This window comes from Gallinula chloropus, assembly GCF_964237585.1.
Source record: "Gallinula chloropus genome assembly, chromosome: 20".
NCBI classification, from domain to species: Eukaryota; Metazoa; Chordata; class Aves; order Gruiformes; family Rallidae; genus Gallinula; species Gallinula chloropus.
Window position 1 is genome coordinate 4817302 of NC_140105.1, and position 16149 is coordinate 4833450.

At 52.7% G+C, this 16149-nt stretch overlaps 2 protein-coding genes across 2 annotated transcripts in view; one reads left to right on the forward strand and one right to left on the reverse strand.

Annotated features, from left to right (window-relative positions):
• Nucleotides 1-3819: 3819 nt before the first annotated feature.
• On the forward strand, nucleotides 3820-8996 carry OTOP3 (otopetrin 3; the record flags this gene model as incomplete). The annotated part of the gene is made up of 6 exons (XM_084273564.1): nucleotides 3820-4210; nucleotides 5266-5402; nucleotides 6103-6161; nucleotides 6455-6573; nucleotides 7213-8132; nucleotides 8826-8996. The coding sequence occupies 6 exons, from the start codon at nucleotides 3820-3822 to the stop codon at nucleotides 8994-8996; spliced, it is 1797 nt and encodes a 598-aa protein (XP_084129690.1).
• Nucleotides 8997-13718: 4722 nt separating this feature from the next.
• The window catches only part of HID1 (HID1 domain containing), a gene marked incomplete at its 3' end in the record, with an annotated part of 28241 nt that continues 25810 nt past the window's right edge, over nucleotides 13719-16149 (reverse strand). The window contains exons 16-19 of the mRNA XM_084273550.1: nucleotides 15647-15727; nucleotides 15163-15254; nucleotides 14692-14850; nucleotides 13719-13782 (exon numbers count right to left, since the gene is read on the reverse strand). Coding sequence (XP_084129676.1) covers nucleotides 13719-13782; nucleotides 14692-14850; nucleotides 15163-15254; nucleotides 15647-15727 — 396 coding nt within the window. The remainder of the gene's footprint in view (nucleotides 13783-14691; nucleotides 14851-15162; nucleotides 15255-15646; nucleotides 15728-16149) is intronic.

The window sequence follows — 16149 nt, forward strand, 5'->3', positions numbered from 1 at the left end:
CAGGGCAGGAGGCGTCGGAGCACTTCCCAGCACCGAGCCAGCGGCCCGGCCTTGCTGGCTCATCAACAAGGAGCAACTCAACACCAGCAGGACCTCAAAGCGACTGACGCCATCAGGGGAAGAGCTGCGCCACGCTTCACGGCCCAGGCGGGCCGGGCCCATCCACTTCTTCAGCAAGGGGCAGGAATGGGGGTGGCGAGGCATGACTTGCCCTTGCCCATGTTGACCAGGCCGCGCTTTGCAGTCACCCATGAAAGGCGCGCACCCGCCAGCCCCGCGGGAGACGTCACCAGCGCGGTTATCGCCGGCGGAGAAGGAAGGGTGTGGGCTGGCCAGGGAATCGCCAGGAGCGCGGCCTTCCTCAGGCAGCCTTTGGGCAAACACGGCGGCCCAGCACAAACCTCCTTCCTCCCCGGGTCCTGTTTACAGATCCGCTTGGCCCAGCCCGGGTGTTATTACTGCTAAGTGCACAGATAACGCCATTAAATAAGCAGGCTGCTGATAGCGGGGTGCGGGGGGGGGGGCAAACATCACTCCTCTAACGTTTAGCAGCTTTCTCTCAGCCTCTGAGCAAAGGCAGCTTCTCCGGAGCAGTGATTTATGTCATTCATCCAGTTAGTTCAACTCATCCTCTCCCTTCCTGCCCTTCTTCTTGCTTACTTAATGACTTGGTTAGACTTGTGTCAATACGATCAAGTTAAACAGCCGCTCTTCTTCAATGTAAAGGTCAAATTAGGAGGATTAACCAGTCTCCCAGGGATTTACAACTCCTCTGAGTTCAATCTCAGCTCCGAAGCCAGGAGAGGATGGGTCAGGCTAGGAAGGATGCCACAGCCTTTGCAGCCCAGATGCACAATCCCATTGGCACAACACTGGGGCACAGTAAGCCCCAGCATTTTATTTCAGGCCCATCTGTAAAGAAAGAACCTCCAGTTTCACTCAGACTTATTTTCCCCAGGATATATTCAGACTCCTGGGCTCCATTTCCTTACGCTTACCCCAGTTTAGGGCCACGTGCATTGAAACCCAGCCAGGTCTGTAACGTCTCACACATAAACCACTGGCTTTTTTCTACAGAGGGGCCACCAAACCACTCTTGGGAGATCTCAGCTCCCTGCAAAGCTCTCAAATGGGGTCTGGAGAAGAGCCAGGCACACAAAGGAAAGCCTGATCACGCGCGGGTGGTCCCACAGCATCAAAGCAAGGAGCAAGGACATTCCCCTCTGAGCAGGTTGGGGAGGTTGATGCTTTGGGGAAAGGCAGAACAAATCCAGCCATGGGTATTCATGCAAACCCACCCAGGTCAAAGCGTCTGCCCTCCCCACAGCAGTGCAAGAGCTCAGTCAGGGATTAAACACGACCGTGTTGCTGGCAGCCATTGAACTCAACGGCTGCGCTGGGTGTTCTCGCCCAGGAGCAGTGGGCCCCTTTCAGTCTTGTTTTCCATCCCTTTCGTCACATCCCCACGCACGATAACCTGTGCTCCCTCACCCACTCCTGCCCCATATCAGCTTCTGGGGAAGGATTTCATGGCTTTGAACTCTCAACTCGCAAGTTTGCCAGCTGCAAGAACCCCAGGGCTCGGGGGTTCATCCCAGGACACGAATACACCTCCTCTCTTTCTGTGGAGAGGTTCTTTCTCTCCTGACAGACCCTTTGGGCTCACCGGCTCAGCCAGGAATGCCAAATCCCCATTGCCAGTAAGAAAACCAGGCGGATCAGCTCACCACAGAATCCCAAGACAGAAACCAGTTTGCCCTGCAACAGGAAAAAGAGAACAGGGACAGCACAGCTTTGACCTAGAGCATCCCTGACCCTGTGTGGCCGAGCCGGAGGGGGCAGGGGTCGCACATGAGGGTTTGGCTTTGAAGTCAGCATTAACAGGCCATAGCTATCACCCCCAAAAGCAGCAACCTTTCTCCCAGGAGTGCACCAGATTGGTGTCGTCCTTCCACCTAGGCTGGACTGTGGGCTTTGCCTTTTTGGGTCAGTTTGGGTACCCATTGCCCCGGCTAAAGGCACGAAGTACCAGCCCACTTGAGTTAAAAATAACAACTCTTTAGATCTCCCGAAAAACAAGGGAGGGGGAACTCAAGTGGATTTTCAAAGCAGCATGGCTAAGCACTCCCAGCATGAGCCCGTGCCAGGAGATTAGCTCTGCACTTGCCTGAGCCATGGCACAAATTAGTCACCCCAGTTTGTGGTTTTACCAGTTGGCACATCCTGTGCCGGGGCCATTGACATGGGGCAACCCAGCGGGTGTATAAAGGAGCTGATCCCCATTGGCTGCCCTTGGCAGAGCCCAGAGCTTCTCGCTGAGTAATTAACCTAATGACAATAATAGACCCAAAGTAAACAAGGTGGGAAAAAAAAAAATCAATGAGCTGGGCGCAGAGGCTGCATTCAGCAGGGAGCAGCCCCAGCAGCTCCTCCTGGAGCCTTGGTCCATGGGGAAGGCTCACATGCATCCTCAGTGGCATTCCAGAGAGTGGCTTTAACATCAGCTGTACCTGAGGCCGCGCCAGCAGCTCCTCACCCAGGTAAGGGCTGGGGCTTGGCTGCTCCGAGCAGCACACGGCTGCGGGGTCAAGGGGTTGGGTCCACGGTGGCAGCTGCTGCGTGCAGCCTTGGCTGGGAGCTTGGGTACCTCCTGGAGCAGCTGGGATAAGTTTCCATATGATCCTTCTGATTTTACGGCCTCTCCTTCTCTCCCTTGGCCCTGAAGCAGAGCAGTTATGGTCCTAGGTGAAGGGAGGGGTGCTTGCTCTTATGCTACTAAGTTAGGAGAGGTTTTGGTGCTGAATGAGGAAGAGTTACATCAATCCCAACTCACAGAAGCATACTGAATCCCCAAAGGGAGGCAGAGCATCTCAGTGCACATGAAAAGAAGAGGAAAGCGCTGAAATTTCCACCCCTTCTCAGAGAACTTCTCCCCAAAACCCCAAGGCAAGGATGTAGAATCCCTCCACCCCCAAACGCAGCCCAGGGCTCTGATTTTCCCCAGCCAGAGTCACCAGGGAGTGAAAGGACCTTTGCGTGCACTGAATCTCTGGAGAGGCTGATCTTCCCCCACTGCTGTACCCAAGCAGGGAGATCTTTCTCTCAAGGGCAGTATAGTCTTACCAAGACCTTTTTTCCAAAGATGGACAGGAAAAGTCTCCAGCTCTGCATGTTTATCTGATCCCAGCCCTCAAACTTCTCCGGGGCAGCGTGCTCATGGCTGTGTGTGTTCTCCTCTGTGCTACAAGTAGAGAAAGAAAGAAAACCACATGTTAACTCTGTCCCACTCTCAGCCCTTCTGGGCAGGAGGCTGGATCTTTTCTCAGCAGCTCGGATCAAAACTTACAGACCTTCTTCTTACTCTTTTTTTCTTCTCCCCAGCTCTGGTTGTGTGACCACACAAGGACCGTGGTGCAGCTCTCACAGCTCAGAAACACCAGGAGGAGGTTGGACCCATCAACCAAAAGCAAAGAGCTCTGAATCTCAGCGCAGGTCTGAGCTTGTTCTGTGTTTCCACCTCATCCTTACAGCAAAAAAAGGGAAAGGAGGAAGCTTGAATCCAGGGCTGTATGCAGAGGAGGTGGGGAAGGTGAGGATGGGAAGGATTTGGTCCCAAAGGCTCCAAGTGCTGGTGGGGCAGGGCAAAGACATCAAAACACCCATCTCCCTGCGGGTGTCTGTGGACAGCTTTGGGCAGAAGAGCAGGGGGGGGGTCAGCACACAGCAGAGCACATCTCAGCATCCCCCCCACCCCCCATCCTTTTGACTTCTAACATCCCCTCTGTTCAACACGGCAGGTGAACCCCAGGCAGAGGAGCCATGTCGAGCAACAAAGTCTCCAGGCAAAAGCCCTGCCACCGCTGCAAGAGCAGGTCAGCTGCAGCCCCATCAGCCACCCCCACCATCCACTATGAGAAGTTCTGGCTGTACCGTCACTGCTCTTCAGTGCAGCAGAGGGACAAGCAAGCTCAGAAAGCCGGGCAGCTCTTCTCAGGGCTGCTGGCCATGAACGTGGTGTTTCTGGGCAGCGCCTTCCTCAGCAGTATGATTTTCAACCACGTGGCCATCACACTTGCAGACGTCTGGATCCTGCTCTCCATCCTCAAGGTCTTGTGCCTGTGCTGGATAACCTACTACCTGCTGGGCACCAGCCGGCAGCCCCACGCTGTGCTGTACCGGGACTCCCACGCGGGACCCGTCTGGATTCGGGGTGAGTTCTGCTTTCATTTGTCATCTTGTACCTTCCCCCTTCTTCCTGGTGTTTGGAAGAGATGCTTCCCCACCCCTAAAAAAAAACCGAGCAGGAGATGAAGTTAGGGCATCAGGAACCTCACGATGCCCTCGTGGTGCGAGGCTGGGGGAAGATGGGGTGGGGGGAATAGATAGTGGGTGCCACAGGAAGGAATGAGAGCAGCTGGGAAGGTCTTCAGTTGGCTTCCCTTCAGCCTCCAGCACAGCCTCACCCTGTGATCCCTTCCCAAAGCACAAGCCAGGCATCGCCCAGCAACAGAGCACGTGGGAGAGGCACAGGGAGGTTTTAGGCACGGCCGTTTTGCAGGGTAAGAGAACAACCATGGTTACCCTCCAAGGGTGTCATCAGCCCCGTGCCACCCTCGTCCTTGTTTAACACCACAGCAGTCCTGTTTCCAGAGGAAGATTCCTGCCCAGTGAGTCACATCCCAGTGACACCCAAACTTTCCTGGGAAACTTCCCATCAGTAGTCACCCTCCTTTGTGGAAGGGCACTTCTCCCAGCAGCCCTGCCTCCAGTCTGTTACGGGGTTTCTAATTAGCACATGGTCTAATTTATTAGCTAAGCACAGAGACATAAGAAGAACTATGCCAGGTACCTGAGCACCTAAAGCTGCAGGGAGGTACCCAAGGTGAAAGGGAGAAACACCTGAAGTGTCCCAACCTCCGCAGACCTGTGTTCATCTCATTTTTTCTCTGTGGGACAGAAGCCATCACCTGCCACAAGCTCTCCTCTGCCAGCACAGAACAGGCCAGACCCCCAGCTCCCACCTTGTGCCCAAGCACAAGAAGACACCTTGCATTGTCTCAATGCCTTAAACCAGCCAAAGCACCCGACCAGGTTCAGGATTGGGCGTCCTTCTGTCCCCTTCTCTCAAAATCATGACACTTCCAAACAGGAAGGTCTCCAGCTCCACCCAGATCCAAGAAGCCTGAGGTCCTGAGTCCCCAGCAGGTCTCAGATGCTCCCCAGACAGGTCTGTGTTTGTTTACCATGGCTTTGCTGTTTGCCCAGGGTCAGTGCTGCTGTTTGGCAGCTTCAGCATCCTCCTGAACGTGTTCCAGATTGGCTACAGCACAATTCTCATCCAGTGCAAATCCAGGGTGGAAATCATCTTCCCCAGCATCGAAATCATCTTTATTTGCACCCAGGTACTGCACCTGACCCTTCTGGAAGCCCACTCCTTCTTTCTGTCCCATTCCTGGGAGCCCAAGGGGTGGGGGGGAGGGGGGACACTTGGGAAAGTGGGTGCACGAGGCGTTGTAATGCCAGGAATGCTCAGGGGAGTATCCCCTACCACCCACCCACGCTCCTGATGTGCCAGATGGACAGACAAAGGCTTAGAAAGAAACCTCTCTGGCAGCACCTGACATGCTGTAGGACCCAGACCAGTTTGGTTTGAAGCCAAGTAGGGAGAGAGGAGAGGCAACTTCCTATTTCACCAGAGATGACTTTGCAGCAGCCCAAGTCCCACCTGATTCACTAATGCACCAACCCCCAACGAAACCCTTTGTGCAGGGAAGTATCTCACACCACTCACAACTCCAGTACCAACCCCCTTCTTCCCACACCCATATTTAAAACCCAAACCAGTTCCCATCTCTGCAGCAGGTACCCAGAGCAGCACAGGCCAGGGACCAGCAGGTCTCCTAGCCTGAGGATGCCAGCACACACCAGCACACACCAGCACACACCTCAGCGCTGAGGCACAGGGACACACATGGCCCCCACGCCTGGCAGGGAGGCGGCTCTGCCCCTGCTCAACACGTGCCTGCTCAGCAGCCTGTCCCTTTCCCTCAGGTGTGCTGCCAGCTCTGCCCTGCTCACAGCACTGTTATTATCCATTTACAGGCTTTCTTTCTGTGGCACCACTCTAAGGACTGCATCCAAGTCCAGCACAACTTCACCAGGTACAGAAAAGGGACAAACTGCCTTCTCCTTCTCTAAAGAAACTCCTCCTTTCTGCCTGTGGCCTCCTTTACTCCTGCTAGAACCATCTTCACCTGCTCTTGCCCAGGCTCTCTGTGCTCTGCACCACACAAGAGCCAATCTATGAGCTGGTCAGACCCATCCTCCTTCCATGGACCTGGGCTCACCAGCTCCCTTCGCTTTTCACTTGGGCCTCGGACTGCTGCAAAAAGAGGACAAGCTGCCTTCCACCTGGCTAAAGAAGGATACTACAGCTGCCTTTCTCTTCTCCCAGGTGTGGGCTGATGCTGACCATAGCCACTAACCTCCTCCTCTGGCTCTTGGCTGTGACCAACGACACCATTCACATGGAGATTGAGTCCCAGCTGCGTGAAGTGGAGCAGCGATTCGCAGGCAAGGCTCTGCTTGCCCAACCCTAACGTTTCCTAACCAAACATTAGGCTGACATAGATGATCTCTGGGGAGACAACAGCCCTCCAATGATTCAGGGATCACAACCAATTCTCCCAAATACCCCAGTTTCCCTATTGTTGGAGGTTGTCCTGAGGAGATGGGCTGCAAGGGGAAGATGTGTTCACAGGGAGGGTGAGGACCTCAACATGCAGCCCTGGAACTAAGGGCTGGGAAAGGAAAAGCCCACCATACATTAGCTTTTTTTGCTCATATTTACCTGTCAACTGCAAGCAGCAGATGGGCAGACTGGAAAAGGCTGATGTTGTTGCTGTGCTTCTCTCTCTGAAGATACAGGGGTTGGGAAGGGAAGCTAATATTCCAAGGGTAGAGCTAGAGGAGGCTTCACTGAGCAGAAAGGGGGGTCTCTCATCCAGAGATGAGCTGGCCAGAAAGAGCACTACATATTTGGGGAAAAACAATGCTAAAGCCTCTTATTCTGAATCCCCTCAGGCTGAGTGGCAAACACATAACTCCCTAGGTGAGGTACGTGGAGACAGGTGTTGTGCCTGCACACAAGAAACTCCCTGAAACCCAGGCCCCCTCCCTCTTAATTCTTGCCTTCCTCTCCTCACACTCCAGGCAACGAGACCACCTCGTGCACGTGCCCAAACACAACCATCTGCAAGGTGTTCCAGAAGGGCTACATCCTGATCTACCCCTTCAACACCGAGTACTGCCTGGTCTGCTGCTCCGTGCTGTACGTCATGTGGAAGAACGTGGGGAGACGCATTAGCCACCACGTCCCTCACGTCAAGCCCCAGTTCAAGCTCCAGGGGGTGGTCTTCGGGCCGCTGCTGGGCACCATGGCTGTAATCATCGGGATCTGCGTCTTCATGGTGTACCAGATCCAGGCCACCGGCTCAGCCCCCAACCGCCAGGTCTTCGTGATGTATTATTCCTACTACATCGTGCTCCTGCCCCTGATGAGCGTGGTTGCAGTGATCGGGACCATCATCCACGCCTTGGAAAAGAAGGAGCTGGACACCCTGAAGAACCCAACCCGCAGCCTGGATGCCATCCTGTTGATGGGGGCAGCTCTCGGCCAAATCGGCATGTCCTACTTCTCCATTGTTGCCATTGTGGCCACTGACCCCAGGGACCTGTTGAACAGTCTCATCCTGTCCTACTCTGTCCTCCTCATCTTTCAGAACATCACCCAAAACGTCTTCATCATCGATGGGCTTCACCGGCAGCCCTCTGTAGTGGAAGCAGAGGCTGGTCATGCAGGACACGCCGGGCAGCACGTGGCGGGTTCAGAGCTGCCTGGTGAAGTGGAAACCACAGCAAGCAGCAAGCAGGAGCACAGGTTCCCTGGCAAAGCGGAAGAAATGAAAGAAGAGCAGAACGATGCCTACGACCAGAGACGTGTGAACATGCTGGATCTGGGACAGGAGATCCGGAAGGCTTCCCTGTCCTACATCCACAGCTACTCTCACCTGAGTTGGAAGAGAAGAGCATTAAGGGAGATCTCGTTCTTCTTGGTTCTGTGCAACATCATAGTAAGTATCGCTCTCTGCTGCATCACAGCTTGGTTGAGCCATGATGACCTGTGATACAGACGTGCTCTTCTTGTCTTTCCTTTGGGCCACTATTCCAGACAAGGAACGTTTTGCCCACCAAGTTCCCACCTCCTGGTGAGGCAAGGCGTGACTGCCATCATTGGGAGGTCTCTTTTTTCACCTAAGAGCCAAACACAGCTCAGTTTCCTGGGTGCAGGAAGGAGACAGCTAATAAATCCTTACGTGCCAAAATTTTAGCCTCTGGAAGAGTTATCACACTCATTAAGGGTGTTTCGTGAGATAGGTGGAGAAACATGAGGCACCAGCAGTGAGTCTTTGTAAACAGGAGTCTCCAGGACAGAAACTCACCCTATAAAGTACACTGGCACCTTGAATCAGCGTGGATCTTCACTGCAGCCTTAATCCATGACAGCACATTGCTCAGGGAAACAGTGAAGCTGTGTGGAAAGATGGAGCTGGGGCAGGAGGTGGCTGTTGTCAGGCTCCCAGGAATTCAACAGGATTTGACTTCCAGCAAGGAGCCAGCAGCACAGCCAGGGGATGTCCCTTCTCTGTCCTGGTACAGAGATTCCTCTTGAAATACTCCAACAGCCACCCGAGCTGGCGTTGCAGTTAGAAGGCAGGTAAGAGATGGTTTGTCACCCTCTTGACCTCTGCTCTCTTCCCCTCTAGCTGTGGATCATGCCCACGTTCGGGGCTCACCCCGTCTTCGAGAACGGGCTGGAGAAGTCCTTCTACGGCTACTCCACGTGGTTTGCCATCGTCAACTTCGGCCTCCCCCTGGGGGTCTTCTACCGCATGCACTCCGTTGGGGGGCTCCTGGAGGTCTACATCACCGCCTGAACCCAGGACCACCCACCCCAGGGGCTGGGCTGGCATGGTGATGCTGAACAAAGATGCAGGAAGCGGTGGATACGCAGCTGGAAGCTTTCAAGTTTTTCTTTTCAGCTCTGGCTTCTGCTTTGACTCCTCTTTGCACAACGTCTGTGAGTTTCGGAACAACAGGAGGATGGAACAGACTAAAAGCCCATAAATAACAAGTTGCCTGACTGCTCTGAGGAAGCAGGCTGGTGCTGTCCCATAGTCTGCTGCTGGATGCTTTGTAGCAGCAAGTGGGACCCTGCCAGCTCCTGCTGAAATCTTCCAGAGAAAGGCACACAAGAGAGCTTTCATCAACAGCAACAAGATCATCCTACACTCCACTGAACTTCCACCAGCCCCACCGCTGCTCACCAAGCTCCATCCTGCAGCCCAGAAGACACTTCCCAGTACCAGCCACACGAGCAGCACATACAGCCACAGTCACTTGGACACCAAACACTTTCTGTGTGTAGCTTTCAGAGAGATGCTGGTAGCTCCTTTAATGGTTGTAACAGGGAGGATTTGTTTGTCCTGGTTAGGATGCGTGGCACAGCATCTCATGTGAGTCCCGTAGGACCCAGCCCCACCACAGTGCCAAGCTTGGTCCTGAAGAGCAGGACAGGCTTCACACCGCTCCAGGGCACCTTTCCCTGTTACCAAAAACAAGCTGTAGCATCACCACAGCCGACTGAAGGGAAACACCACTTCTCACAGGCACTCACACAGCCTCACACAAGAGGTACAGTCGCTGGTCCTTACTTGATGCTACTGGTGTGTGATGTCAGCAGCAGAAGGTTCCCCTGCCCCATGCACGCAGACTAGGTCAAGGAAGAGCTACTGCCAAACCTACTGTGAGTCCCTCCCGCCCCTGACTCCCCATCCTCACTGCTGCTCTGCAGGTCCACAAGCATTTCTCAAGGAGCACTGTGTGTGAGGGAGCCCAGCAGCACAGCTGGCAGCCCCCTCAGTACTCCTTCCACGGGAGGCACTGGCTTTGGAAGCAGGGGGGGAGCGGGGGCTTGCGGCTGCGCCTCCCGGGCACAGAGCCTGCTGGGTGGGAATAAAGACAGGTTGGATTTGTGTGTGTGTGTCCTGTGAAGTTTCTGGGTCTGGCTCTGCACTCCCCAGCTACCAGACTCAACAGTCAACTGCCTGTTAACTTGCACAGCCCTGGCATCCAGGGGTTATGAGAGATTTAAGGGCAGGATTTGGTTTTGATCAGTCAAAATCTCTCGTGGCTTTGAACCAAGGCCAAAGTAGCACAGTACAAAAGGCATCTACACCACTGCTTCCACTCCTCTATCAATCCAGAATCAGCAGGGCTTTGGGATCGCAGCCTATTTACAGTGGTTTCTTGGGATCCCCTAGAAAAACAAACTCTCCCAAGACAGCAAGAGTGAGGAGAGCTGGAAACGCCTGATCCCGGGTATCCAGCTCCTTAGGAGTTAGCATCCAGGCACCCTTCCATGAAAGGGAGAGCGATTGCTTTGGCATGAACTTTGCCCCAGAAGTGTTTTTACTCAGGCCTGTGTCAACAGAAATATGTCACGAGAAATAACAGTTGGATAAATTAGGCTTCAATAAAGTTAATTATTATTTTCATGCCATGGTTTGTACTAAGGGATCTAAGGGAGATACAGGCCAAGGTCTGGCCCTTTCAGACGATGAACATGGTCTCAAACCTTCTTCCTAATTATTGACAGCTCAGAGACAAGCAAAGTTACTCAGCACCCACCAAGCAGGTAACCTGGGAGGTCCTGCAGGTACTGTGTACAAGCACAGATGGAAGGAGAAGTCAGCTTGTGATTCCTTGCTGGACTACCCGAATCCGTGATTAGTGTGAACAGGAATGAAGCCCACCAGCTCCAACTCTTACCTACAGCCACCACAGATAAGCTGTTAAGGGCCTCTGTGTCCTTCCCCAATGACCACCAGTACTAACGCTGCAGATGAAGGAAGGAAATCCCACAGCAGAGTAAAAGCCAAAGAGAAACGCAGGGGCCAAGGTTTCAGCCTTTCTCCTAAGAGGAGTTCCATCTCTGGACTGGTTTGGCTGTACCTCCAGGAGGGGTAAAGCCATGAACACTTAGTTTGCATGCAGTGAAAACTGCCTTCCACTCCTTCACAAGGCTTAGAGCAGGGCTGGGCACAGTAACCTGAAAGCCAGGTAAGAACTGAGCTAGCAGTGACTCCTGAATCCCACATAGCCAGGAAATGTGGCCCACCCACTCCTTTGTCACTTGCCATCCATGAAGGACTTCCAGAGCTCTCCTGGGACCAGGGCACCTGTTTTGTGGGTCTCAACTGCACAAAGGTTTTAGCACACAGCTTACCAAGTCAGGAGACCTGACCCTGTCCTAGTTCCTTTTCCATACCCCTGGAGGCAGTTACCTTTGCTGGCATCTCACACTATAAATACAGAAGTGACCCCACAACCATGCTGCCCCCCACAACCAGGCAGCCCCCCACAACCAGGCAGCCCCCCACAACCAGGCAGCCCCCCACAACCAGGCAGCCCAGGCTCATTTTCCAGAGCCCAATCTTCCTTTCTCATTGCAAAAGAAAAATCCACACACTGCAGAGGCAGCCAGCCCATGATCTAACAGCACAATTAACTCCAGCATAAGACAAACAAGATTATAGACTTCTCCCTGGGAGAAAGAATAAGCAACCAACTGCATGTTTCAGATAATCTTTATCTTTCTCTCTGTAAGTAAGCAAATAGTTTACAGTGCAAGTTGATTTCCACAGAACAAGGATCAGACTCCAAACACCAAGAAACAAACAGAAAGGTTTCCAGAAGAACTCACAAAGAAACAAAGCAGAAGAGAGGACGGAAGAGATCATGAGAACCAGCAGATCCATGGGAGGGAAGAGGCAAGCACGTGGGACACAGGGTGCCCCATCCCAGCTGTGAGGTGCATGTGCCATACAATCAGAGGCTGGCCCCACCAAATCACATTCTTATATAGGAGAGAGATTCCAAGTAAAACAGTGACCTCACCCTCTTTACATGTGAGCAGAGATGGGGTCAGGATGAGAGTAGTGCTGAATGGCAAAGTGGGTTGGAGAAGGGAGGTGGGTGGGGGAATAACCTCTATTTCACATATTTCTTATCCTTCAGAAAACCATTCAGGTTTTATTTCAGCTTTCTCCTGGCCTGGGACTCTGGTTACCTGGAAACCTCCTGACCTGAAGCCAGCAGTACCCCAGAGCAGCACTCTCTCTAGATGATGGTCACGTTGCCATCACTCTAACTTCAAAAGTTCAGCAAGGGGCACTAGGCACAGAAGTGTGTGCTGGACCTGTCCCTGTACTTTAATGCATGAGACCGGTTTCCACAGAGTGAAACAGGAGTTCAAAGCTGTGGAGTGATCCTCCCAGGAGCCTGAACACCAGAGCACCAAGCTTTGGTGAAGAGGGAAAGGTCAGGACCCCTCACATTTCTCTGTCTCAAGACCACGCTGGTCTAGAACAGGAGCCCCTCCCAGCAGAACATGAAGTTTGACTCAAACCCCAGGATGTCTCCAAGTACCCACGTGCAAGCCCCATGCTGCTGAATGAAGCCAGCAACAGCAGGTCTCCCACCAGTTCCAATCCTTGCTTCCCAGACTTCACAAGCCTGGCACCCAGTACATTCACCATCTGGTAACTGAACTTTGCCTCAGCACTCTCCACTCCCCACTGACATGGAGATGCTTTTCCTCCTCCAACTTCCAGATTCCTCCTCCAACTTCCCTGAGTGCCTCCCTCAATCCACTGCCTTGGGCAGTAGTGTGCAAAAGACCCTTTCACTCCCTGCACTGCATCAGCCTGCCAGGCAAAGATGGAAGGATATGGTTCCTTTCAAACCCAGGTGACACTGTCCTGTCAGTCAACAGGAGAAGACTAAAAGGAGTTTAACAGTCACATCTCCTCCCCTTGCCACCACTGAGCCAGTCCCTTCCTCCCTGTGTGCTCACATGGACTAAGCAGGGCTTTCCAAAGTGACACACACTCCATCAAACCAGCCCACCATGAAGGACAGGCTGCTGGGCCTGGAAGCCAAGGAAAAACTTCTCATGCCACACCACAGCACCAGCTACTACAAAACTTCTCTTTCCAGGAGAGGAGTAGAGAGATTCAGAACTGAGACACAAAGTTTTCCTTCAGCAGCTTCTCCTTTCGTTTGGATAGGAAAGAGTTTCCTACCAATACACAACTGAGACACCAGGAAGACACCTGCAGCCAGAAGGGATGCCCCAGAAACTCCATGGAGCCACAGGAAAGTAAGTGCTGTTTCCAAACCCCATATTGTGCAGGAATAGCAGCTTCTCCCTCACACCCAATTTACAGCTAGTCCTTTTTAATTAAATCCTCACTCTGACCAGGGCAAGGACAGGGTCAGATTGGTTTCCAAACCACATCCAAGAGCAAAAAAGTAACAGAAGAGCTAAGAAGGGTCTGATTTCTAGTGCAACCACAATAATGGACAATCCCTTAGACATCTCTCGCTCAAGGTTCATGGTGAAGGGTGAGGGAAGTGAGCTGGGGGAGGGATGTCCAAGCAGGTCCCATTTAAAGCTTTAAATGACAGGGAGGTAAATGAAGTGATTGTCCTTTTGGTCTCTCAGCTGGATGTGAAATGCAGGAATAGCTGTGATGAAGCAGCACACAGCAGTCCTTAGATCCAGTGTATTTCTCTTAGTAGAGGTAAGTGCTCTCTTAGACCCGTTGAATTTCAAACAGCTTCACATCTGTGTCATACCAGATAGGGGGATCCACATTCCTGAGGGAGAAAGACAAGAGCCACTTTAATCTCTGAAGCCAGGTACATGGAATTCAGACCTCTCAGCCAAGATGACAGGAGCTGGCTACACAGAAGCTTCCAGAGGAAATCACTGGTTGAGACCCTGCACCTTAAAGGCATGGCAGCATCTACAACACCCCACAAAGCCAGAGCTTTGTGGGAGATCTTTGCACTGTCCCCTCTAGGCAGCTTTTCTAGACCGTGCTGCTGCCAATTCCCAAATAAGCTGTGCTCCCAGCACATCTCCCTTCACATTGCCCACTTAAAGTTTTCATAGAATCACAGACTGGTCTGGGTTGGAAGGGACCCCAAGGATCACAGAGCTCCAACCCCCTTGTGACAGGCAGGGCCACCAACCTCCAGGCCTGGAGCTACACAAGGTTGCCCAGGGCCCCATCCAACCTGGCCCTGAACACCTCCAGGGATGGGGCACTCACCACATCTCTGGGCAGCCTGTTCTCTGGGCAGCCCCTCACGACTCTCTCTGTAAAGAACTTCCCCCTAATATCTAATTTAGACCTTCCCTACTTTAGCTTCACTCCACCCCCCTTGTCCTGTCATTATCTACCCTTTTAAAAAGTCCATTCCCCTCCTGTTCCTCTGCTCCTTTCAGGGACTGGGAGGCTGCAATGAGGTCCCCCCACAGCCTTCTCTTCCCAAGGCTGAACCAGCCCAGCTCCCTCAGCCTCTCTTCGTAGGGGAGCTGCTCCAGCCCTCTGATCATCTCCATGGCCCTCCAAGTTTTGGAGAAGCTGATTCAAGGACCCTCATCTTTCAAGCCTGTAAATATGGGACAATCCAGAGCTGGCCAGGTGCATGCAATTCCCTCCATGGGTCCCCTCAAAAGTTTGGTAAAAGACCAAGTTAGACTGCACCCTGCTGGCTTACCTCAAATAAATAACTCCCCACATGTAGGTCCGGAACCACATGGCAGTGCCCGAGTTAGCCTGGTACTTGCGGATGAGGATGGGGTGGGGGACAGGCAGCAGCCCCACCAGCGTGCCATGCTGCAAGAACTTGAGGATCTCTGATTCATCAGTGAGACCCCTGCAAAGACACAGATCAGGAACATCCTTAGCAGGTCCCACAGACATCCCTAAAACTGCTACCAGCCTAAACACAGAGCCAGAGACCACGGCTGCCAAGAACACTCTCTCTCCGCTGTACAAGAAAGAGTTCAGAGGGGATGAGACAAGCAAGAAGCTTGGCAAGCAAAACAACATCTCTGCTGAGACCATGATGCTTTCAATAACACTTGACAAGTATACTTTTCTCTTAGAGGCCCTCCAAATCCAACCCTCTACCAATCTCACAAAGCTCTTGATATGCTGCACAGCCCTTTCTCTCCAAAGTACTTACTTGTCAATGCAGATTTTCTCCACCTGAGGGACCAGCACCTGTAAGAGCCGCATGATTGTCTGGAGGGGAAGCTTTGACTTCCAAGACATCACCTGTAAGGAGGGAAGCCCGCAGGGAAATCAGTGCACTGCAGTAGTGGTTTCTCTACACTTATCTCCACTCTCTCTCCAACAACTGAGGTTTACAAAAATCAGGAAGGTGGTGGATGAGCTGAGTGAACAACATGAACACAGCAAGTCCTGGAGCACTGGAATTCTGAGCCACTCAGTGACACTAGCAGAGAACTGGTTTAAAGCAGGTGAAACAAAACCATCTTCACAGATGGCAATAAACTTCTGGAGCTCTGACCACAAGTCAAAGACACAGCCCGTGAGGAAATGTTCCTCTGGGAAGTCTCTGCTGGCAGGGGAAGGCAGGATGTGTGTGACATCTCTGCCACAAGTCTTCTCCTCAGTATTTCTCTCCTCTGTGCAGATCCCCTTACCCAGTCAGGAGTTGGGGTCCACTGTCCACTGGAGGATGCGCTCGAGAGGCGCCTTCGGTCCCGTCGGGGATGTGACGCCTCCTGTCAACAAAACCAACCAAGGGAAAGCAAATCACACTTGAGAAAGAGAAGCACAACCCATTTTTCTGCTGACTTTCTTCCCAGCTTTTCCAGAGCACAGCTCTAGGAAAGGCAGCTCAGCCTGTCCATAGACCAGATCAAAAACCCAGCAGACCTTCATTCACCAAACCCACATGCTTTGACCCAGTACATGGTGATATTTGATGGGGTTAAGTTGTAGGACCCTGTGGCATGGTCACAACTCCAGTGGTCACTGCTGACAGTCTGTTGGAACAATCCACAGGGGGAGAATTAAAACAGGACTGGCAGAAGACCACTGAGGCATGCTTCTCTTTTGAGACTGAACAGCTCAAGGCCACAGCTTTTCAGACTCTGCCTGCTGAGTACCTCTGGGACTTTTGGTGCCTGTCCTGGAATACCTT